The following is a 25,977-nucleotide window of genomic DNA, read 5'->3' as shown; positions in this document are numbered from 1 at the left end:
ATATAGCCATGTCCGTCTGTCAGTCTGTATGTTGAAATCAATTTTCTGTAGCCCCCAAATGAATCATGTATGTATGATTCATACACCAATACATCCGCTATGGATCTGGTTCGCTTGCGATTTAAAATCAATAAAATCGGCCAACAAATGGCTGAGATACATATGGGCAATTCCACGAGAATCGCTACCACGACTGAAAACACAAAAACCCTTGAAACTTTTTTCAAGATGATTTGAATAGAATGTTACTATGTGAAAGTATTTAGATCATATTACAACATTTTAAAGACAAAAATAATAGTTTAAACTGATTATATTTAATTTTTTAATGTTTTGGGTATGTTTTAGGCTAAAATTGCAGCGAAAACTAGGCTCCCAATTAGCTTGTAGTATGAAATGAATTTGACTCTGGTTGTTTTTTTGCTATTGTCAAATTGTTTATTGAAACCAAATGTATATTTTCTATTAATTTTTTTTAGTTTTTGTATACATATATTTACAGAATATATATTGTTTTATTATAAGAGAAAAATCTGTCACGTACGATATTAAATTTTATTTATTATAAAATCATCCAAAGATTATTTTTATTTAAATATGACGGATTGTAAAGGAAAAATATATTCACGATTCCAATATTTTCGCATATTTCTACATGTACCTCAAAATGAGTTCCGTTTTATGTCACGTACGATATACCCTTATTTCGCTCAATATTTTGGACAACAATATTTCGATAGAACCAAATTATTTTTCAGATACTCTTATTTTTGCAAAATCTCTTCCACTCTATTGGCGTACAAATGTCACGTACGATGATATGGAATTGCCCATATGTATAAGAAAAAAACCAGGACAACTGAGATTTTTAGCCTATTTTTGATCTATATCTGGATTATTAAATCATTAATATTGACAATATGGATATCTATTGATAGATATTGATAGTTATTTGTTAAGTTGGACCAACAATGGGCCAAAATCGGGAAAAATATATTTTAACCCGAATTTTGTTTTCACCAAAATAAATTTTTTTTGTTAAATTTTTTTTCCTTCAAAAAATAAACAAAATTTTAAATTATAAAAAAAAATTGTAAAAAAAAAATTTGGAAAAAAAAAATTATAATTTTGTTTACCTAAAAATATTTAAAATTTTTATTTTAAAGTATAATTTGGTGAAGGGTATATAAGATTAGGCACACCCGAATATAGCTCTCTTACTTGTTTTTTTATTCGAAAGATCAATACATTTCAGTAACATATGAAAATGGTTTCGGGCATATGTATGCCGCGTCTATTCTTGACGAAGTACATTCTGGACGTCCAATTATGGACCACTTTTGAAGAAATAACCAAACGGTTTATATTTCAGTATGTAATTAAGTCTGCAGGGTCTGTTGTAAATTGGTATCACGGCAAGCTCATCGCGGAAAACAATTTTGCGATAAAACAGTTGCGCGAATTGATGACTAGTTTTCAAACTAAATTTGTATAATTTGGTAGCGTTGTTCAAGCGTCCGTCAATCTATTTACGATGATTTCCCAGACATTTACTTAATCCTTACGTAAGTTCTATCGGGCTTAAAAATCACCTTTTACTTTTACTTAAGCACTTTGTAATTTTTGTCTGCCTTTTAACTTTCTCTGTCCACCCTCGTTAAGAATGAAAGTGTCTTTTTGAAAATATTATGTATAACACCAGCCATAAATATTTATGTTTAACTGTCTTCAAGCTAAAACCTGACTCTTAAAATTCCCACACACTTATTCACGTGACGACTGACATTTATTGACTTTTGCTTTTTTTCTGTTTCGGCTGCTTCTAAATAAAAACTTTAATTTACTTTTTGTGGTCTTTTCAAAAACCAAAACGAAACCAACCAACAAACAAACAAACATCTTTAAATAGTATAAACGTGTTTAAATTTCTTCTTCATTGTTTGTCGTCATCATGTAGCGTTCCCAAGTTGGCGTGATCTGCGTTGATTTCAAAAACCACAATAAGCGAAAGTTGTTGCAAAAATGGAAAAATGTAAATAAATAAACAGAAAAAAAACTTAAAAGAAAACAAATTTGCTGTTTATTTTTTTGTTTTAATATTATTTGCCAAAAGTTAAAATTTCACATAAAAAGGTCAGCTCGAGCCAAACAACAGCCAGTCATTGATGTTGTAACATTTTTTTTTTATTTGTTTTAATTTTTAGTTTTTGCAAACAAAAGTAACATTTATTGAAATGAGCTAAAACAATGGAAGAAATCGATTTAACTTCCTAATATTTACATAATAAATCCATTAAATAATAGATATTTTTGGAAAAAATTTTAAAAATAGTAACAATTTATTATAAATGTAATTGGACTAGTTTATATTTATGCTTGAAGTATTAGAAATATTTTTAAAATTTTGGTTTTTATTGAGGGCCTGGAGCTATTACTGTTGTAACCTTTATTTAATTATAAAGGTTATGCATAAATGCCGTGTTATGAAACTGAATCAATCTATATAATTACCAAAAATTAATTGATTTAGTAAGAATTCTAATTATACCCAAACAATGAAAATTAGTTTGTTAAAACAATTAAATTACTATAGGCGTTTTTTATGTTTGTTAAGTTCCTAGGTCAATGGTAGTTTGATAATGACAATTGTCTTCACATTAGTAGTTATTGTTACTCTGAATAGTGCTGATCTTAATGTAATAATCAGTACCGGAAGTATAATTAGTACTAATTGTTTATGAAGAATTTTAATGTTTAAAATTCCTTACAAACTTTATAAAAATCAAAAGCAGCTTAAATCGAATTTCGAATTTAAGTTCGAATTTTCGAAATTGCTAGAAACTACTAAAATCGTTTGGAATTCTAACAGAAATTGTAAAATCATGATAATGACTTATTTTTAAAGGAATTTGACCATTTTGGATGCTTGAATCGAATTTCGAATTTAAGTTGGAATTTTCGAAATTGCTTACAAAACATAACAAAATAGAATTGGCATGTTTTTACAAGACATTTAGTATTTAAGAAGCTTCAAGGAATTTTCGAATTTATATTCGAATTTTCGAAATTGCTAAAAACTGCTCAAATCGTTTATATTTCTTATAGAATTAGCTAGAATTAGATTAAAAGATTTTTTTAAAATAATTTCGCTTGAATCGAATTTCGATTTTTTTTTAAAATACCTTAGAAAATTTGTAAAAATCAAATTTAAGAGTTTTTTGTAACGAATTCTGTGTTTTAAGCAGCTTAAATCGAATTTCGAATTTTCGAAATTGCTAGAAACTACTAAAATCGTTTGGATTTCTAACAGAAATTGTAAAATAATGATAATGATTTTTTTTTAAAGGAATTTGACCATTTTGGATGCTTGAATCGAATTTCGAATTTAAGTTGGAATTTTCGAAATTGCCTATAATTGCTTACAAAACATAGCAAAATGGAATTGAAATGTTTTTACAATGCATTTAGTATGTAAGAAGCTTCAAGCCATTTTCGAATTTAAGTTCGAATTTTCGAAATTGCTAGAAACTACTCAAATCGTTTATATTTCTTATAGAATTAGCTAAAATTAGATTAAAAGATTTTTTTAAAGTAATTTCGCTTTTTAGCAGCTTGAATCGAATTTCGATTTTTTTTTAAATACCTTATAATATTTGTAAAAATCAAATTTAAGAGTTTTTTGTAACGAATTCTGTATTTTAGCAGCTTAAATCGAATTTCGAATTTAAGTTCGAATTTGCTGGGAACTCAAATCGTTTGGATTTCTAACAGAAATTGTTAAACATTTTTTTAAAAGGAAATTGACATTTAAGAAGCTGGAATCGAATTTCGAATTTAAGTTAGAATTTTCCAAATTGCCTTTAATTGCTTACAAAACATAACAAAATAGAATTGCCATGTTTTTACAAGGCATTTAAATATTTCAGAAGCTTCAAAGCATTTTCGAATTATCGAAATTGCTAGAAACTTCTCAAATCGATTATATTTCTTATTGAATTAACTTAAATTAGATTAATGATTTGTTAAAAGTTATTTCGCATTTTAGCAGCTTGAATTGAATTTCGAATTTTTAAAATTACCAGAAGCTACGCTAAACAACAGAATTTTATAAATCAGTTTGACGATAATTTTAAAGCAAGTTGAATTCAAATTTTCGAAATTAACAGAAATTAATTTTAAAAAATACCTACTCAAATAAGTTTGATAAGTTTTACTATGCATTTAGTATTTTGGTAACTTTAAGGAACTTTGGTATTTATGTTTGAAATTGCTAAAAGTACGCAAATAGTTTAGATTTCTAATAGAATATGCTAAAATCAAATTGAAGACTTTTCTTGAATAATTTGGCATTTTAAAAGCTTGAAAGAAATTTGGAATTTATGTTTGAATTTTCGACATAGCCAGAATCTTGTAAAGAATTATAAATAATTCTTTACAAATCCTACTACTTTGGCATATTTAAGGCATTTTCGAATTTGAGTTCGAATTTTTGACATTGCTAGAAACTGCTCTTATAAATTAAATACATATATAACAGAAAGAGCTCACATGAGATTGACAATTTATTTTTTATAAGCAATTTGCCACCTTGAATTCAATTATGAATTTTCGAAATTAACAGAATGTGATGGAATTATTTATAATTCCTTACAAAACCTACTGAAATAAGATGGAAAGGTTTTTTGCAAGGCATTTCTTATTTTGGCAGCTTTAATCGAATTTCGATTGTTAAGTTTGAATTTTCGAAATTGCCAGACACTGCTGAAATATTTTAGATTTCTTACAGAATTTGTTAAAATCAGTTTGTGGAGTTGTTTTTTAAAGAAATTTTTGATTTTGGCAGCTTGAATCCAAATTTCGAATTTTGGAAAAAGTCAGAAACTGTAAAATTTTCTATAATTCCTTACAAAACCTACTGAAATAAGATTTACAGTTTTTTCAATTTGCCAGATATCGTTTAGATTTTGAAAAGAAATTGATAAAAACGAAATGGAGATTTTTTTAATTTACAATTTCAAAATTAAGTTCGAATTTTTGAAAACAAGTTTTTACAAGCATTTTCGGTTTTAAGTTTGAATTTTCGAAATTGCCAGAAACTGCTGAAATACTTTAGATTTCTTACAGAATTTGTTAAAATCAGTTTGTGGAGTTTTTTTAAAAGCAATTTTGTATTTTGGCAGCTTCTAACGTGTAATGTTATTTAATAAAATCTTTTTTTTTTTTAAAAAACAGTTTTAGTTTTGGCGGCAATGTAAACCTGTGCTATCCATTCAACGATCATTAGTCATCTGTTCTTGTGTAAATTGATGGAGGCGCAGATCTTCAGTTGTAGAGTGCTATTTTTTGCGATTTTTTTTTTAAATTTTAGCTTTTATTTTAAAATTTTTAGCTATGACCTTTTCGCATATTTCTGGCAACATATGGATTCCGAGCCAAAAGAACAGCTTGTATTTTGAGGACAAGAAGGAATCAAGCTAATTTCGGATACTTTGTTCCAAAGTGAAGTGTATCCCAGAGATAGAGCGTTCTGCTTCGACTGAAACAAATAATAGTCGGACGGGGCAAGGTTTGGACTATAAGTAGGGTTTTTATCCCGGGAATTCCCGGTACAAATTTCCCGGGAATTTTGCCAATTTTTCACTACCCGATTCCCGGGATTTTTAGTCGGGAATCCCGGGAATTAAAAACTGACGAAAATACATAGAAAACAAGTTAGAACTCTGTTTTTTTTTCAACAAAAAAAAGTGAAAAGTTTTTTGCATATATGTATCTTGGCAATAATAGACCGCTTATTATTATTATTTGTCTGGGGTTTTTCGTATGAAAATTTAAAAAGAGAATTCATTATTTATAGAATTCATTTCTTATTGAATCATTCTAATTTCTTTAAATTTCTTCTTCAAATCCATAACAAAATAGCTTCAAAAATGTATTAAATGATTAAATTTTTCTTCAATTAAAATCTAGTACAAAAGGGTTGATTTAACAAAAATTTAATCATTCAAAGTTTGAATAAATTCTGTTATTAATTAACTTTAAAATTAATTCAGTATAAACAAGGGCTTTGGAATGAATCTAAAAAAATAAATATTAGGAAGGGATTTATGGAATGAAAGGCTTTAATTACGGATTAAGATTTTAGTGAATTAAGCTCAAATTTTATTAATAAATTCGTAGATCTGATATTTAATAATTATAACACTAAGTTTTTATATGAAATTTTGCTATAATATTCCTAATTTACAGTATCATTATATATTTCGGGAAAAGCCGGGTACCCGGGAATGCAGAAAAAAATTTCCCGATTCCCGGGAATCAAAAAAGGTCGGGAAATTAAAAACCCTAACTATAAGTCGTGTAAGGCAAAACTTCCCAACCACTTCATTTTAAATAGTTTTTAACAGGCATTGAAACATGTGGCCGAACATTGTCATGATGGAATATTATGGCTCCATGGCTGCATATTCGGGGCGTTTTTCGGCCAATGCTCGCTTCAAAGGAATCAGTTGCGTTCGGTGATGGCCTGGTCAGATTTCAGCAGAATTCGATGAACAATAAAGACCCTGTGTATTTTTTATTGAATGCGTGAAAAACTGCGTCTTATATTATTTTTCAAATTAATATATCTAACCAGAGAACGACGGCAAAGTTTTGCAAAAACAGATCAACGATGACTTCAAAAAATTTAATTGATTAACAAAATGCCAATAAACTTTTTTTAAAGACTATAGAAAAGGTGGTTAGTAAAGTGACCACCTAAACGTAAAGATTTAAATACAGAGAATTACCTTACAGCCATGGATATTTGACTTTGGTACCGATTCGGCTGGTTGGCCGGGCTTCACATACGATCTCTTACGCTTCGGTTTATTGTAATGGATCCATATTTCTATGAAGTAAAATGAAGTAAAGCAAAACTTCTCGCATATCTTCTTCCTTTATGATTTAAACTAACATTGTTTAGCAATCGGACTTTAATACTACGATCGGCCTCTTTGTTCCATCTTAAAGAGCATGTCTAACCTAAGTACATACATATGTATAGATTTGTTTAAACAATTCCTCTACAGGTACTTGCAGTTGCTGTTTTTAGTATGTGTAAATTGTATTTTAATTCTTTCAACTGCAGGTAGGTGTATGATTTTTCAAATAAGTAAAACTTCTTAAACATGGTGGAAACAAGCAACACAACAAAAAAACTAAAGAAATATGTTTGTATTTCCATTGAAACATTGGCAACGTGACAAGACGCCCAAATAGTAATAGAAAAGCAATAGAAACAAACAATTCAAAAGAAACAAATAAAAAAATCAGAATATATTAGATGTTTTGACTCGAGTTAAAATCTATTTAATGTCTGTTTAATGCAAACAGCTGCAAACAGTTGTTGGTTGGTTGTTAATGCGGTTGGTATTTTGTTTAATTCAAACTATTCATACAAATATTTGAGAGAATGTAAGTACATATGTATGTATCTGTGTGTGATATTTGAATAATTTGAAATTCTGGTTAAAAGAGCTTTAAGCTTTTGAACAAACAAACAAAATGTTAAAGCAAAAAGTCAAATGTTTATAATTAAACAAGTACGTATTACAATCGTAAGTAAATAATTCCAAAACCGCGCTCAACTAAGCAATTCCCCAGGTCATCATCCCATACTTCCATCTATATCTATCTATTAAGCCACATATTTCATGCTAAGTTCATAACAATGCAAAAAAAAACCCCAGCTGTGCGAATTTCTGTTAACTTAACAAAACTGTCCGCCTAACTAGTTGGATGCCCTCTTGCAGTGGGCAGTCATGTTTTGCTGCTGTATTTCAAATGATTTTAAACTTTTCATTCATTTGTTTTTTTTTATTTTTTTTTGCAAAAATTCTTTTGTATTTTATTTTTATAATTTTTACCACCAACTGTCTGTTTAACATTTGTTTAGGATTTAATGTTTATTTGTTACGTTGGTTTTTTTTGCTGGTAATTTTCTTGTGAATTCTATCATCTTAGCATCTTAACCGTTGTTTTGACATCACCACCAACCTTGGCCTAAACTCCCAACAAGCCAGCGTACTACAAAACCAAAAGAAATTTTTGTTGGTTTTGGTTTTTTTTTAAATTTTCAAGTAGCCTTTGTTGTTAATCAGTTAATTGTATAATTAAAAGCCGTTAGAATAATTTTGTTTTTAACTCAATAAAAGAAATCTTTAAATAAATTCAAATGATAAATTAGTTTTTAGTTTTGATTTGAGTCACAAAATCTGATTAACAATTAGTTAGTTATGGCTTTTGTTAAATGAATTGGGTTACTAAATTGCTAAGGTTTGTGCCAAATTAAAAAAAAATTATCTGCAAAATTAAATCTTTGTTTAAAAAGTAATTTAAAACAAGAAACTAATTAAACAAGAACTAAACGATTTAAAGTATATAAAATAATTTAATGTTAAATAGAGCAAAGACCCTAATAGAAAATTTAACTTATTGATCGAACAATTTTTTGTATAGAAAACTGTTTGAATGAACAATTTTTTATCTATAGAAAACTGATAGACAGCTAATTTTTTATAGAAAACTAATGGATATAAAATTGTTTATAGAAAACTGATTGATAGTTCAATTTATTAAAGAAAACTAAATGATCCCAAGACTTTCAATCGCACAATTTCCTCATGAACACTGATCAAGCGCACAATTTGCTCTTTAAAACTGATCAAGCACACAATTTTCTATAGAAAACTGATCAATCGAAAAATTTTCTATAGAAAACTGATCAATCGAACAATTTTCTACAGAAAACTGATCCATCTATATAAAAGTCATCGGTTGCTTCAATTTTATATAAAAAAAAATGAAGAAATCGCATAATTTCGTATGGAAAACTAATGGATCGCATCATTTTGTAATCGATCGTACAAATTTTTGTAGAACACTAACCGATAGCACAACTTTCTATAGAAAACTAACAGATCGAACAATTTTCTGAAAAAAAAAACTGATTGATCGCGAACAATTCCATAGAAAACTAACCGATCGCACAATTTTCTAAAACAAGCTGACTGATCGCAAAATTGTCTATAGAAAACTGATCAATCTCATAACTTTATATAGGAAACTAAGGAATCGCACAATGTCCTCTATAGAAAACTGATCCAGCGCTCACTTTTCAATACAAAACTGATCAAGCGCTCAATTTTCAATAGAAAACTGATCAAGCGCTCAATTTTCAATAGAAAACTGATCAAGCGCTCAATTTTCAATAGAAAACTGATCAAGCGCTCAATTTTCAATAGAAAACTGATCAAGCGCTCAATTCTCAATAGAAAACTGATCAAACGCTCAATTTTCAATAGAAAACTGATCAAGCGCAAAATTTTCTATAGAAAACTGATCAATCACACAATTTTCTATAGAAAACTGATCAATCACACGATTTTCTCTAGAAAACAGATCAATCGCACAATTTTCAATAGGAAACGATTAATCTATATATAGATCTCTTCATTTTTTATTTAAAACTGAAGGGGTTGCTCAATTTTATATAGAAAATTAATGGATCCCATAATTTTGCAACCGATCGCACACATTTTTGTAGAACACTAATCGATAGCACAACTTTCTATAGAAAACTAACAGATCGCACAATTTTCTAAAAAAAACTGATTAATCGCAAAATGTTCTACAGAAAACTGAAAAGAACGCACAATTTTCTATAGAAAACTGATCAATCTATAATTTTCTATAGAAAAGTCATTGATCGCTTAAGTTTTTATATAAAACTGAAGAGGTTGCACAATTTTATATAGAAAACTAAAGGAATCGCATAATTTTCTATAGAAAACTAATGGATCGCATCATTTTGTAAACGATCCCACAAATTTCTGTAGAAAACTAACCGATTACAAAATATTCTATAGAAAACTGAATCCTTAGGAAACTGAGGAATCGCAAAATTTCCTTTATAGGAAACTGATCGATCCCAAAATTTTATGAAAGGAACTCTCAATTTTTTTTTAGGAAACCGACTGATCGCACAAATTTTTCACAAAAGAAAAGAGATTCATTATTTTTATTTAACTAATTATTTATACGAGTGCAAGCATAGAGCAACTTTGTTTAAATTGTATTCAGCTTCATTCATACATTCATGAGCATATGTTGGCTGTTGGCAACCACACACCAGCAATTCAAGCAGCCAACCAGCTCATAAGTCTCTTTCATGTGCGCAAAACCTTCTAAACAATTGCTGATGTATTGTGGCGGTTTTTTTGTTTTTGGTTGGTTTGCAAGTTGGAATTTTAATTCTGTTTTTGGTTTCATGGGTGATTTAGGAGAAAAAAACGCGTTTAAAAGAAATCTATGAAATACTTTAAAAGGTGATAAAGAAACAAATTTTAAAATATTTTAGTTTATATTTTGGTGTTAGAAGGACATGGCGTATGTAAGAATTTGATCTATGTTAACAACATGTGGGCAATAAATTCTGTAAATATGTCGCTTGTTTAAAAAATATTCAAGGTGATCATGGCTTTTGTTAGCTCCGATCATGGCTGCAAGACATTAAGTAGGCAGCTAGATACGATTCCTGCCAAAGGTCTAGGACTTAAATTCTATAACTTTATTAAGAATTCTACTTCTTATACCCAGTTTATAACCATGTTCGTTTAACATGTCTAAACTTTGTATAAATAAGTCGTTAACTATTTCACAAGAAAATACCTGTGGCAAATATTTATTAAAAAACAAACAACTACATTTTCATTTAGTAATAAAAATTCTAAAATATTTCTAAATTACCATAAATGTAGGCAGTATATAACACAACTCCAAAACTAAAACAAAAAACACATTTTAAAACCATTTGTGTATTTATTTTGAATGTAACAATGTCATGATTTAAAATAAATTTTTTGTTTAAAAACTTAACACAACTACCTGCTACAAAAGCTGAAATCAGCAACAGCAAATTCAATTCATATAAAACAAACTGATACTCATACATTTTGTTTTTGATTTATAAAATAATAAACAATGAATGCTAAAAAAAATTCTTTGCAATAAGTTGAAAAAACATGCAATATGTTTGTTTATTTAAAAGAGAGACAGTGCAAAACAAAGTTGATTAATTGATGTGCTACTGCTGTGGCTACTAAAAGTTGAACCCTACAGTTTGTTTGGTCTACTATTAATAATAAATAATATGCGATCAGTTTGCTATAGTGCGATCGGTTAATTTTTTATAGTAAATTGTGCAATCCATCCGTTTTCTTTAGGAAACTATGCGATCGCTGAGTTTTCTATAGAAAACTATGCGATCGCTGAGTTTTCTATAGAAAACTATGCGATCGCTGAGTTTTCTATAGAAAACTATGCGATCGCTGAGTTTGCTATAGAAAACTATGCGGTCGCTGAGTTTTCTATAGAAAACTATGCGATCGCTGAGTTTTCTATAGAAAATTATGCGATCGCTGAGTTTTCTATAGAAAATTGTGGGATCACTGAGTTTCCTATAGAAAATTGTGCGATCGCTGAGTTTTCTATAGAAAATTGTGCGATCGCTGAGTTTTCTATAGAAAATTGTGCGATCGCTGAGTTTTCTATAGAAAATTGTGCGATCGCTGAGTTTTCTATAGAAAATTGTGCGATCGCTGAGTTTTCTATAGAAAATTGTGCGATCGCTGAGTTTTCTATAGAAAATTGTGCGATCGCTGAGTTTTCTATAGAAAATTGTGTGCTGAATTAGTTTTCTATAGAAAATTGTGTGCTGAATTAGTTTTCTATAGAAAATTGTGTGCTGAATTAGTTTTCTATAGAAAATTGTGTGCTCAATTAGTTTTCTATAGAAAATTGTGCGATCAATCAGTTTTCTATAGCAAATTGTGTGCTCAATTAGTTTTCTATAGAAACTTGTGCGATCAATCCGTTTTATATAGAAAATTGTGCGATCCATTAGTTTTCAGTGGAAAATTAGGCGATACATTAATTTTGTATAGAAATTTATGTGATTCATCAGTTCCTCCCGAAATTGTGCGATTCATCAATTTCCTTATAGAAAATTTGGAGATCCTTCATTAAAATTACAATCTGTAAATTTCTATAAAAAATTCTGCGATCGGTCAGTTTTTGCTGAGATCGGTCAGTTTTCTATAGAAAATTTTGTTTAGAATATTGTGCGATCGTTTTTGTTTTTAATTTTGCGATCGCTCAGTTTTCTTTAGAAAATTGTACGAGCGGTGAGTTTTCTATAGAAAATTGAGCAATCGGTCAGTTTTTTTCTGGAATGATTGATCAGTTTTCTATAAATAATTCTACGATCGGCCAGTTTTCTATAGAAAATTGTGCGATCGATTTTTTAAATCAGCGATCGGTCAGTTTTCTTTAGAAAATTGTGCGATGGTAAGTTTTCTATTAAAAAATGTGCAATCGGTCAGTTTTTTTCTAGAAAATTATACGACTGATTTCTATATTATTTTAGAAAATTGTGCGATCGGTATTTTAAAATCTGCGATCGTGATTTTTCTATAGAAAATTTTGCAGTCGGTCAGACTTTTTGAGAAAATTATTCGCGTAATCAGTTTTCTATAGAATGTAAGCGATCAGCCAGTTATCTATTAAACATATTGCTATATCTACTGTTTTTTTCCAGTGCCTTAAGTTTGTTCGATCAAGATTAATTAATATTATTCTTTTGTTTTTTAAGTTTGTTTACTTTGTTTTGAGATTTCTGTTTTTGTATAAATTGTTTAAAAAATTATATGTATATTAAGTTTAAATGACGTTGAAAAATAACAATACGCTATATTTTGAAACAAACAATACTCGCATGTGTTTGTATGTATGTGTATAAATGAATGGATTGACGGATGGATGGATGTATTGTCATTACTCATTCAATGCTTAGTTCATGCATTTATGCATGACGAATTATTTTAAATAAAGTTTCGAGTTATTTATAAGATTTTTTTATTTATTCCCCATACTCATACAAATATTCCATACTAGACGAGAAGAGATAATATAAAATAAATCGTGTAAAGAATAGGAAATGTAGTGGAAAGGGGTTTTTGTCTGTATGCTTAGACAAAGTATAAAATAAATATCCATAAAAATATTAAGTCTCAAAAGCTTAAACTATGTAAATGTATTAATTTCGTTTGTTTTATTTATTTCCAGATGGCTACGAGCACTTAAACACTGTCTCCTCTACCACCTATCGTCCAGTTCGTTCTTCCATTGCACCTCTACTTACTTCGGCCCAAGAACGTGATAAACGTCTTAAGAATATCTTGGCTGCGCGACGTAGTGCCTTACAACGTCCTTTCTTTCGTAATCGTATTGGCACCACTGGACGTACGGCCACGGCTGTCGAAACGACCTCAAAATCACCCACCGATCCGCGATCTATTTGCATACGAAATTGTACGAAAAATTTCACAAAACGAACCACAGCCAGCTGCATGAGACAATGTGCCAACTTCTCCAGAGTGGGTTCCAATATACCGGGCGCTGGTTTATCCACAGTGGTGGTAAAAAATTCCTCAAAATCCGGCACAGGTACAGCACAAGCGGGCGAACGAGACACCAATGAAATCTTATTTACCGATGAATCTTCTCATGGTTTATTGGTCATAGCGAAAGAGCAAAATGATACCTTGAATCATATACCAGATGAAAATAAAGGTGGCATTGCTGCCAAACAGAGAGGAAGGCGTAAGCAACAATCTCAAATCAATACGGTAACATTGGCCACCACTTCCCTAGAAGACGATGAAATACAACCTTACTTGTATTTCGGACAGAAGTTGCCTCCTTTAAAACCCAATGCCTTAACCATTACCTCGGTAAGTGATGAGCACCCCAAGTTATTGGAAGTATCAGTAGCGGATTTGGAAACATCTTCCACTACCCCGGTAACTTTAACTTCAGCCTCTACGCTGTCGGCCGTGGAGAGAAGTCGCGCTCGCTTCAAATTTAACATGAGACAGGGTGCAAATTATAATAATAAGAGATATACCAACATAAATAGATCTACCACACCAGAAGTTCCCACTGAACCAAGAACTACTACTCTCAGAATAGTGGCCGAAGTGGTAAAAGAGCCTAAAATAAAAGTATTAAGATCAGATTTGCTGGACAAAATCCGTGGCTCTACATCACCCAAACCGTTTACAGAAGCTTTAAGAAATGAACAATTATTTTCGGCATCTACTCCTTTGATAATAACAGTACTAAGTGATGAAGAAATGGCCACACCTACACCGGATACTGGTGTGATATTTACCACGAAAATGGAGCAAATGAGAATGCCTACAATTTTGCCCACAACAACTGCCACGCAACCTACTACTACCAGTACGACGACAACAACTACGACTACCACAACTACAAGAAAGCCAACAACTACTACTACTACTACAGCAGCAACAACCTCAACTACAGCTGCCACTACAACTACTACAGCAGCTACTACCTCAACAACTACGCCAGCTACGACAACAAGCACGACCTTGAAAATTCCTCAAGCTTATCAGCAACCCATCTCCACAACTACAGCTAGAACCACTACTCCCACAACTACTACCACCTCCACCACCACCTCAACAACTACTACACCAGCTCCTACTGCTATCACCACACAAAAACCCAGTATCATCGATGAAGACACTGAACTATTAAGGAAATTAGGTCCCAGTCTAACACAACCCATTAACACTGACGACAAAACGAATCTCATCATATTTGTTAATCGAACAACGGACACTTATCGACCCAACTATCGTCTGACCAGCACAACAATAAAACCTCAACCAGAAATATCGGCCTACATACCACTAGCAGTGACAACCGATTCCTCAACAACTATTCTACATACCACCATCCTAACATCCATCAGATCGACGGTAAATTCTCGAAGTAAAGAGGTCAATCACTATTTCACCACAACCCCCTACCCCACGTCAAGTTCTCAAAAAGGTCCTGTGCAAAACAGTGAAATGACACCCTCCTCAACCACCCTACAACCTGTGATAACAGGGGAAATAAGCTCGACTGTGGTGACAGATGACCAAGAGATTTCCTTGGAAATGCAACGCATGAATGTTGTCACCATGGTGCTGGCCGGCATTGGCATAGTACCTCTACTGGCCATTATTTTGTATTTACTGCGCAACTATCTGCTAAAGCGACCCATTAAAGATGACGAAGATTTTGATGTTTGTATTACGGATCAGCAGCCCATAAGTCCAGTGAAAAAAATCGATTCAAAATATCAAGAAGTGGATGAAGATGAGGTGGATCATCACAAGAAGCCACCACAAAGACAACACAGTCTACATAGCAAACTAGTGTCGGCCCCGTTAGCGCGAGACAATAATCATAATGTGGCCTTGAATCAGCAGCGTTACGATGACAAAAGTTCGGTGTCCAGTGATCAAGAGTTTGAACGTTCCAACATACGTTTGAAGAGTCTTTTGGGTGAGGGTAATTTCGGCCAAGTATGGAAAGCTGAGGCTGATGATTTAAGTGGTCATTTTGGAGCCACACGCATAGTGGCGGTCAAGACCATTAAGGCTTGCAGCACCCAGTTGAGTCTGAAAGATGAGGCGAATATTATGCGTAAATTGGGTTCACATCAAAATGTGGTAACTTTGCTGGGAGCATGTGTGGATTCGGGTAAGTTTGTTGTTATTGAAGTGTTGAAATATATCATTATTTGATGTGTTGTCTTCTTTTTGCAGAACCCCATATGTTGATTATGGAATATGCCATGCGTGGTCGTTTGCTGTCATTGCTAAGGGCAGCCCGCAATGCCACCAATATTTTACCAGCCTCTGTACCTGGCGGTAGAAGTCTGACTCCATTGTCTCCACGTACCTTGGCGGGCTTCTGTTTGGACATTGCTCGTGGCATGGAATATATTGCTGAGAAGAGGGTGAGTATTAACATTAGATGAATGCTGTTGTTATGAATAATTGGTTTAATTTAATAAGCCAAATAACTTTCTTAGGTGTATTTAAGGTAGAATCTTTTAAATATACAAATGATATTCATCTTGTTAAGAACTAATTTTCAATTTGTTGTTTGTGTAGCTTTGGTTAGAGAGATGAAACCACTGTTAACTGTACGAATTCACAGACCAATATTGGTGATTTAGTGATTCTATGGAGAACTGATAGAGATTTCACATAGTTATTTTATGTGTTAAATGTTGGTCTGTCTTCTATTATTTTGCAGTTTTGTTAAAATTCACCTTTAAATTATGGAAGATCTAATAGCGGTAACAATTAAATCGAGTACGAGATATATTCCGGGACATTGACAAAGATAGTCTCCTCTCAGTACAATGTTATCATATCTCTAGGAAACATCTTGGATTATTATGTGATGTGATTATTTATACATACATTCGTAGTTAATATTTTTGTACCCAAAAGTTTCCTTAGGTTTCCATAAAGATTTTGTTTTAAATCTGCCTCTAGACAAAATTCATCTTTATCATTTGGAATCTTTATTTATTCATTGTCTTGCCGTAAGAAATAAATAAATTGGCATGAAGATAAACAGAAGAACTTCTTTTGTTTCATTTTGTTGTATCAATAATCAAGAAATCGTGATACTATTTATTAGCCATGTAGATTCCCTGAGAGATAGATGAATGATAGATCTTTGTCCTATTGCTTTCTTTTTAAAATATTGTAATACATTTCTGGATGTTCTACGAACATCAAAGTAGGAAATATGATCGGCAAACATTAAAAGACTAAGACCGTTATGTGATTTGGAACATCGTTATAATAACAACTCAAATAACACCCAGATTACGTGGTTTGGATTTTCCTTCCGATGTTTCTTCACTGGAAGGTGGAATGTTTGCCTGATGAAGACGAAACAAAGAAATATTACATGTAGATAATTCTTTTTGTTGAAATGAAGCCCGTCCTAAGTTTTAACAGACCCTCCATTGCTGATGCAGGTAATTTCCGCCAATGGGTAAGGATATTTCCTGATATATTTTGAAGAGGAACTCCTTGATGTCGTGGTTTAGATCTTCCTTATGATAACATCTCACTAAAAAATATAATGGACGAAGATCTTCGTCATGTTTTGATGAAGAACTCAACACTCTGTTGTTTTAGTTTGGATCTTTATTCCCAGGAAAAATAGTTTTTTTAGCGTTAACTTGTGTTTCATAACTAGCAGGTGGAAGGTTAGTCTCATGAGGACGAGAGCGAAGAAATAATATGATGAGATGAGGTTTTCTTATTAGTTAAAGTCATTAGACTTACTTTCCATCATAATTGCTCTGGGTTTATTGAAATGTAGCTCGATCTCAGCTGCGAAAGACTCTTTTTTTAAATAAACACAAACTGCAAATCTTTTTGCAGATACACCCAGAGTCTCAGGCGGAAATCGAACCAGCAACTCTAAGATTGATAGCCCTGACCACTATAGTCTAGTCAATTGATCAAATTTCGTTCCTGAGAACTCTGAGATGTTGCTGTTTGGATCTTCCTTCTGATGATATCCCATTAGCAAATTTCAAAGGCAAAACTCTTTTCCAATATGTTTGGAAGAGAAATACAACATTGTGCTGTCATTGTTGACATTCCAGGTGAAACTGTTGTGTCAGCGTGATGTTGGAAATTTGAGTGTTAATTTTACGTTTTGGGTTGGTGCTGATTTGAGTGACGGATTATGAAGGACTATCTGGATATAGCTTCTACTTACATGATGCAATTTTTTATATATTACTTCTCCATCGCACTTATTTTTATAAAATAGTGTCTCATCTAGAATTCTGCTTATGTGAAATGATTTGACGTTTCATCGGGAATATGTGAATAACATCGAGATTAATTAAACCAAGAACTTATTACTACAATAGCAATCAGTACCATTGATGGAGATTCCATGTGATCAGCTGCATAACTATTGTGAGTATGGTGGAGAACACTGCACTTTTGGGAAGCATATCAGTAGATTTAATCTCTCGCTGAACAATCAGAAAGAGAAAGAATGGCTAGAGTATCTCCTCTGCTATAGTCCTGCACTACCGCAGCACAGGTACATGATGTCGAACTGTTCGCTTCAGAATTAATTTATTAGTGCAACATTCCTATGTCCTTCAGACCTAAATATTTACCCCTATCGTGAAAAACATGTGAAATTTTGTTCCTATGAAATATCCATTTCCATCGAAGGGAAAATTGCGATCGTGATATTCCCATGAACTTTTCATTCACAATAGTAGATTTGGTTCGTAACAGCTGCTTATTGTTTACAAAATTCCATCTAAAAATTTCACAACATGCGGAATTTATTCACATGAATAAAGTTTATGTACGAAAAATGGGAAAAGGGAACATATTTCATGTGAAATATTGATTCGCGATAGGGGTGATTGTCACCTTTTAGGCGTTTCAAAGTGAAGGATGCAATATCTCTATTGAAATAGTTATGTTATGGCCGAGTTCGTGCAGTTTTGCTTTACTTCTTTAATTTGAAAAAGTGATGTTGAAGTACACCGATTGGTTTCAGCGTGCGAGCTATAGTTTGTACGGTTCAGAAGTGGTGACTTAACACGAAGATAAAGATCGCCCAGGCCAGCCAAAAAAGTTTGAAGACCAAGAATTGGAGGGAATACTCCAAGAATATCAAAATGTTTGCAAGCAGCAGGATTCATCCACAAGCAGGGAAATTGGGTACTATACGAATTGAAGCCGAGTGACATTGAATGACGATTTTGCATGTCTGAAATTATGTTTGAACTCTATTTTTGCACCGAATCATTATTTGCGATGAAAAATGGTTCCATTACGATAACCCGAAGCATAAGAGATAGTAAGCGAAACTAGGCCAACCAGCCGAATCGACAACAAACCCAAATATCCATGATGCTAAGGTAATGCTCTGTATTTGGAAACTGCAGAAATCTCTCCATACCATCAAATGGGACCTGTACCGAAAGCAACTGACTTTTTTGAAGCGAGCATTTGCCGATGAACGGCCAGACATGAATCAATAATATTCTATCGTGACAACGCTAAGCCACATGTTGCAATACCTGTTAAAAAGTATTTAGAAAGAAGCGGTTGGGTAGTTTTGCCTCATCCGCCTTATAATCCTGACCGTGCTCCAACTGACTACTATTTGTTTCGATCAATGCAGAACGCTCTCTCTGGGATACGCTTCACTTCAGAACAGAGTATCCGAAATTAACTTGATTCGTTCTGAACCTCAAAAGATAAGCAGTTATTTTGGCTCGGAATCCATATTTTGCCAGAAAGACGGGAAAAGTTCTTAGCTATCAATGGTCAATACTTTGAATAAAGTTATATTGTACAAATGTTTCAAAATAAGAGCTAAAATTTTTAAAAAATTCCAAATTTTTAATTCATACACCCAATATATTCTTTAGTCTGCAAGTTTTCTTGCGCAAGTCTAGAGTTTATAGGAGAGAGAGGCAAGAAGAAAGTCTTGCTTGTACTGGCAAGTCTCTTCAATTCTCTTTTGTTTTCTCATTTTCACTATGGCGTCTACTAGGTTTTGACATACAAAATTGAAAACAGACCTGCAGTCGAGCAAGTTTAAAAAGGGAATCGAAGAGACTTGCTTCAAGTAAACTTGCTATGTGTAAAGGCAGACTTAATATATCTAATTGGATCTCAAATGACATACAGTTGACTCTTAAATCCATTTGTTTATGTTTAAATATTGATTTGTTTTATATTTTTATTTGATATGGATCATTATTTTCTAGCAAGTACTAAACCCTAGATGTCTTAGTTTGTTAGGAGTTCATTAAAACAAATTATGTAATTTATTAAAATACTAATTTCCTCTTCCTTTCAGATTGTTCATCGTGATCTAGCAGCCCGTAATGTTTTACTCGATCATAACGGTGTTTGCAAAATCTGTGATTTTGGCATGTCCATAGATTTGGATGCGGAACGCAAACGTAAGGAGCTGGAAAAGAATTGTGCTAACGAAATAATGCGCAGTAATTTCAATAAATTTAAATTTGATTTTGGAGGAAAATTCATAATGAATCATTGGACACAAAGTCCAACCAAAGACAGCAATGAAAAGAAATCACATGGACATGATACAATTGGCAAGAGACCAGCACTACCGATTAGATGGATGGCGCCAGAGGCCTTGCAATATAATATCTTTAGTACAGAGACGGATATATGGGCATTTGGTATAGTGTTGTGGGAAATAGCAACATTGGGTAAGAAATTATTATTTAAAAACAATTATTTCTAAAATATTTAATATTTATTTCTTGTAAAACAGGTTCAACGCCCTATTCCCAAATAACGGGACGTGAAGTTATACGCCGAGTACCACAAGGCTTAAGACCTGATTTGCCCAAAGAGGGACGTCATGAGTTTTACAACTTGATGTCACGCTGCTGGCATAAGGATCCCCATATGCGTCCCAGTTTCAGCCAGTGTCGTTTGGAAATATCACGTTCTCTACACAAATGGGTGGATGATGATTCAGCCGCCTCCGATTATATGGATGTTAGTGGTTTTAGTGAAGATCTCGAACAGGGCATGGTCTATTTCAATCATCGCATATCAGAGTTTGAATGCGAAATATGACATTAGGAGAACCCAACCCTCTAATCCTGCTAAACTGCTTTAAGCTTTTTTTCACATTCTTTTTAACATTCTACCCATACTATTTCCTCCTCATTTTCATCAAGTGCTCTTAGCAGTATTATTTTTTAATTTTTCTTGTATTTTTGGTTTTCTTAGCTTTCAAAGTGCTTAAGGAAAAATCTTTTTTTAAAAAGGTGCTTTAAAGAAAAAGTTAAAAATAGAATAGAAAAAAAAACATGGAATATGTGGCAAAATTTCATGATTATTGTAAATATGTTATAGTGTTTATTACTTAAAGAATTATTTAAAATTAAGTTAGTTTAATTTAAGTTAAACGAAATTTGTCAACCTGATATAACGAATTTGATATGGTCCTTCACGCTTTCTATGCCGGTTAATTATAATATATCTAGCTAAATTTGTTTAAAATTCATTTAACAAATATTCTGTGTTATTAATTTCAAATTAATTTTAGGTCTTGCGAACTAAAAACTTTCGAATTACATTGTGTTTATTGTTATTTTTCCTGGTCCTTCCAAGCCTTTAATAAATGTTAATGACAAATTTTGTATTCTTATTTTTGTATTTAATTTCTTTTTTAGTTTTCTAGTCTTTATTTTTTTTGTTTCAATTTGTAAATTATATGATTAATTTGACTTTAATTCTCTTTTTATTTTTTGTATTTAATTAATTAATTTTTGTTTTGTAATTATGTAATATTTTGCACTGTTTAAAGTTTATTATTAGTTTTCTTTTTTTTAGAGTGTAAATAATTTAGTTTTTAAGTAAGTAATTGTTCGTATTGTGTGTATATGTATTACAAATACCAAGTATTTAATTAACAAAATCTTTTTAATCATCACTGTGTTTATATCAATTTCCATTTAGTAGTTTTAATGCAATTTTAAATTTATTTATAAAATTAAAAACTTTAAACAAATTATGATTTATATTTTCTTGCAATTGAAGTAATAAAATTGTATACGTACTGAATTAAATAAAAAAAAATTAAGGTGGTTTTTTTAAAGCAAGGAATTTGAAAAATTATTCTGAAAGATGATAAAATTTTGTGAGAATATGAAATGATACTGAACAACTTAGGCTATTGTGAATCATGCTTACCCTTCACCATAGTAAACATTGAAGAAAACAAGTAAGAAAGTATGGTCGGTCAAACCCGACCATATAATACCCTACACTAAGTAAAAGAGCAAAAAAATTTTTCTTTTAAAATTTCAATAATTTATATTTTTGAGTGATTTTCGGAAGTGTGCCTTATATGGGGACTATAACCAATTATGAACCGATCACCATGAAATTAGGTCGTGTGATTTATGTCTATAAGTTTACTATGTTGAATTTTGTGAGTATACCAAAAATTTTAAGCGATTTATGCACGTTAAAGTGATTTTCGGAAGCGGATCTATATGGGAGCTATGACTAATTATGGACCGATCGTAACAAAATTTGGTGATATGAATTTTGTCTATATAAAACTTATTTGGAGCGCAATTTGTGGAGATACATTTATAAATTAATGACCGATAAAGTCCAATTTCGGATGGACCTTTGTATGGGGGCTAGGTGAAATAATGGACCGATTTCAGCCAGTTTCAATAGGCTTGGTCCTTGGGCCGAAAAAATAATATGTACCAAATTTTATCGAAATATCTTCAGAATTGCGACCTGTACTCTGCGCACAAGGTTTACATGGACAGCCACGGACATCGTTTAATCGACTCAGAAATTGATTCTGAGTCGATCATTATACTTTAAGGTGGTTAGACTAATATGTTTGGGCGTTACAAACATCTGCACAAACGCATTATACCCTCCCCACTATGGTGGTGCAGGGTATAAACATGTAAGTGTGTTACCGATCCTCACAAAAGATGGGAGAAAGATTTAGGTTTATATAAAACATGTACAATTTCATCACGATATTGATTACACTGTCCAACAAATTGAGACTTTTTGATTGGAACAGAATAGCGACCCTATAATTCTGAATAGGCATTTTAGTAAATCATATCTACAAAACGAAAAAAAAATCAATAAACATAAATATCTCTTGAACTAAAAGAGAAGACTATTTATATTTTAAATTTCAGCTTATTCGGATCATAAATAGATTTTTGGCGATTTTTTTAAAAGATGTGAAACCCAAGGTAGCGTGTAATGTTGCTAATTAAGCGTAAAGAGCTTTATTTACAACTTTGGTATCTTTTCGTAGAATATTTTAATCCTTAAATGTTCATTTTGAAAGGACTTTTGATTTTCTCGAAAAAAGGGTCAAATTGACTCCTTGAGTGTAGCTAGATCCCCATAAAATTCCATAATATAACTCTGACAATAAGAATTCTCTCAAACATTAAATTAAAAAATTTTTTTCTTTTAGTATAATGATCACTTCGATCAAAAAATTAAAACTTTGACCAACTGTAAAAAAAAACTCAGACCAGCTGGACTATAAGTTTATTCTATAAAAATGATTTACTCAAAATGCCCTTTCAGAATTATAGGGTCGCTATTATGTTCCAAAAATGTTGTTGTATTGTGCTTAGAGATGCTAATCGGGACTGATTTTTAAAAATCCCGGGGTTCGGGATTCTTATATAAGAGGATTCTTATATAAGAAGAAATAACAATAAAGTATGTACATTAGGCCGGGTCGATTTGTATGGACGATCAAAACGAAAAAAAATCCCCAAGAAACAATAGGTCTAAAATCAAATCCTATCTTGCGCATTTCGTCTTTTAGCCAATAAAAAAAACTATTAAAAAAATATATATATATATACTGCAATATCATTGGATAAAAGACGAAATTCGATAGGATTTGATTTTAGACCTATGGTTTCTTCTTAGAATTTTCCGTAGAATGCGTTTCTGGTATACGATTTTTCGTGAAAAAAATCGACATACTGGTGAAAAACCGTACCTTAGTATAAAAAAGTGTTTATTTTAAATAGCTTCTTAAGAATACTATTGCATCTATGGTTTCATCTGCCATTCTGGAACGAATTTTGTTTTCGACATATGCTGCTGCCGAAAAACATATTTCACATTCTATCTTTCACATTGGCAAACCCGTTTGCAAATACTTATAACAAATCTGCAAGTATTTTCCTCTTGTTCCTTCAGAAATAAAATGATCTATTTCTTTTGCAAGTTGAAAATCTACATTATAATTTGGTTTCGTTATGGTTATTTGGGGTTTTTACATTTATTAATAATATCTTTTAGCCTTTTAGCAATCGAAATATTTTCATTTTGTTCGAGCTCCTCATCTGAGATAAAATCAATTTCATTTGAAGAGGATTTAAATTGAGTTTTGTTAGATAACTTACAAAAAAAGTTGAAGAATTGATTTTCTAGAGCCCCACCGTTTTCCTTTATTAACTATATTGTAGCAGGAGTTGAGCTTAACAACTTTGCTGAACATCACTTTGCGATATTCGGGCATGTAGAATGTCAAAATGAATGAAAACGTCACACAAAAATTACAATTTCCCCTATTTATTTATGAAAAACGGGATTTGGAAAATCCCGAAAACCCCGAAATTTAAAATTAAAAAATCCCGGGCTTCGGGATTTAGAAAATCCCGAAAACCCCGGGATTTTCGGGAACGGGATTCCCCGTTTAGCATCCCTAATTGTGCTATTATAAGACAATTATGAATGTTCAAGTCATTATTTGAGGGGGACCTTGTATGGGGATAGGGACCGATTTTCGCCATACTTTACATTATAGTTTCATAGTACTTAGAATTAGTTTGTGCAAAATATTATGAGGATTTAAGCATTACCAACATATTTATTACTGCCGGTTGAATATTTGTATGGGGGCTAGGTGAAATCATGGACCGATATTGTCCATTGTCAATACCTAACAAACTTTATCAATATACAGTATTTGTGGAAAAGCTAGCTCCTTTCGTTTGGGCTCTATCGTGTTTTCAAGAGACAGTTAGTTATTGAACATTATATTGTAAACAAGAAAGTTTTTTTGCTTCGAAAATTTCTAATTTTGTGGTTTCAACGTTTTCGGTTTCAACGGTTGAGAGATTGTTTGCTCGATTCTGAAGTGGAGATTTTGACACGGAAGACAAAGATCGCCCAGGCCAGCAAAAAAAGTTTGAAGACCAAGAATCGGAAGCATTACTCCATGAATATTATTGTAAAACTTAACAAGAGCTTGGGAGCTATTCAATCATTAATTTCAAAACGTTTACGAGCAGGGGAAGAAATCCAAAAGCTGCGAAATTGGGTACAATACGAATTGAAGCCGAGAGAACTTGAAACAATATTTTGCATGTAGTGAAGAAGTTTTGCCTCATCCGCCTTATAGTCAAGACCTTAACCCGTCCGACTACTATTTGTTTCGACCGATGTAGAATGCTCTTTTCTGGGATAAGCAATAAAATTTCCCATAGGTTTTCTATGAAATTGATATCTGGGGATTGTAACCACTTGGGTTTGGGTTCAATGTCGTGCTAAAATCTCCAAACTAGGTTAAGCTACTTTTACATACTATTCCAGCCAAAACTTATTCTTGCTTCAACGAATGATTACTTTTTTTAATCATGTCAGATATTATCTCTTCCAAATCATTAATTTTTAACTGTTATTTCGGTCAATTTGTCCATCGAAATAAAAGTACGGGAAAATATTGTTACGAAATTGTACTGTAATAGCAAACTGTAACTTATCTGTGGGCATTATTAAATAAAAGCTTTCAGTTGATTTGATCGTAAGTTGGCAACGCTGTATTCGAATTCGAATATTCAGTTAAAGAACATTGTAGAAAGTACACCACAGATGGCGTATGTATTAGTAAGATCTAGAATATTCGAATTTTGACAGTTAAAGAACAATCTAGAGTGCAGATGGCAGTGTTATAAATAGTGGCAGAGGTTGCAGTCGTGAGTGAGTTTATCAGAGACGCTTTTCGAATAAACATCAACATCAATTTAAAACTTTTCAAAACAATTCAATACTTACGGTTCATTGCCACACTGTTTCCAAAGCCATTAAACAGTATAAGGAAGACTTGAACATTGAAAGGATACTTGGATCAGGAAGAAAAAAGGTCTAACAGATATTGGTAAGGCAAAAGAAGACGAACAGCTCTCTCGAAGAGCACCTAACACTTCCTAACAAAATAACAAACAAAATTCCCCAAGAAGTTTCTTGTGTGGTAAAAGAAGCCAATAATTTGTGACATCAGGCACGATTAACACAGAAATATAAGTTACAGAGTGTCTACAAAAACGGGTTTTAACTTTCTTAAAACAGCACAGAGAGCTTTCACATTTCTGGCCCGAATTTGGCATCATGCCACTATGGAAAAAAGGCTCTTTGATTGATATTCAAA

At 32.0% G+C, this 25,977-nt stretch overlaps 1 protein-coding gene across 1 annotated transcript in view; it reads left to right on the top strand.

Moving 5' to 3' along the window:
* Tie (Tie-like receptor tyrosine kinase) overlaps positions 1 to 21,608 on the top strand; it is a 112,651-nt gene extending 91,043 nt beyond the window's left edge. The window contains exons 3-6 of the mRNA XM_065504946.1: positions 13,165 to 15,663; positions 15,729 to 15,922; positions 19,843 to 20,224; positions 20,290 to 21,608. Of these exons, the coding sequence (XP_065361018.1) occupies positions 13,165 to 15,663; positions 15,729 to 15,922; positions 19,843 to 20,224; positions 20,290 to 20,600 (3,386 nt within the window). The 3' untranslated portion in view covers positions 20,601 to 21,608. The remainder of the gene's footprint in view (positions 1 to 13,164; positions 15,664 to 15,728; positions 15,923 to 19,842; positions 20,225 to 20,289) is intronic.
* Positions 21,609 to 25,977: the final 4,369 nt, after the last annotated feature.

This window comes from Calliphora vicina, chromosome 3, assembly GCF_958450345.1.
Source record: "Calliphora vicina chromosome 3, idCalVici1.1, whole genome shotgun sequence".
NCBI lineage: Eukaryota > Metazoa > Arthropoda > Insecta > Diptera > Calliphoridae > Calliphora > Calliphora vicina.
The sequence above is the reverse complement of the archived record's forward strand: the minus strand, read 5'-3'. Positions and strand labels throughout refer to the sequence as shown.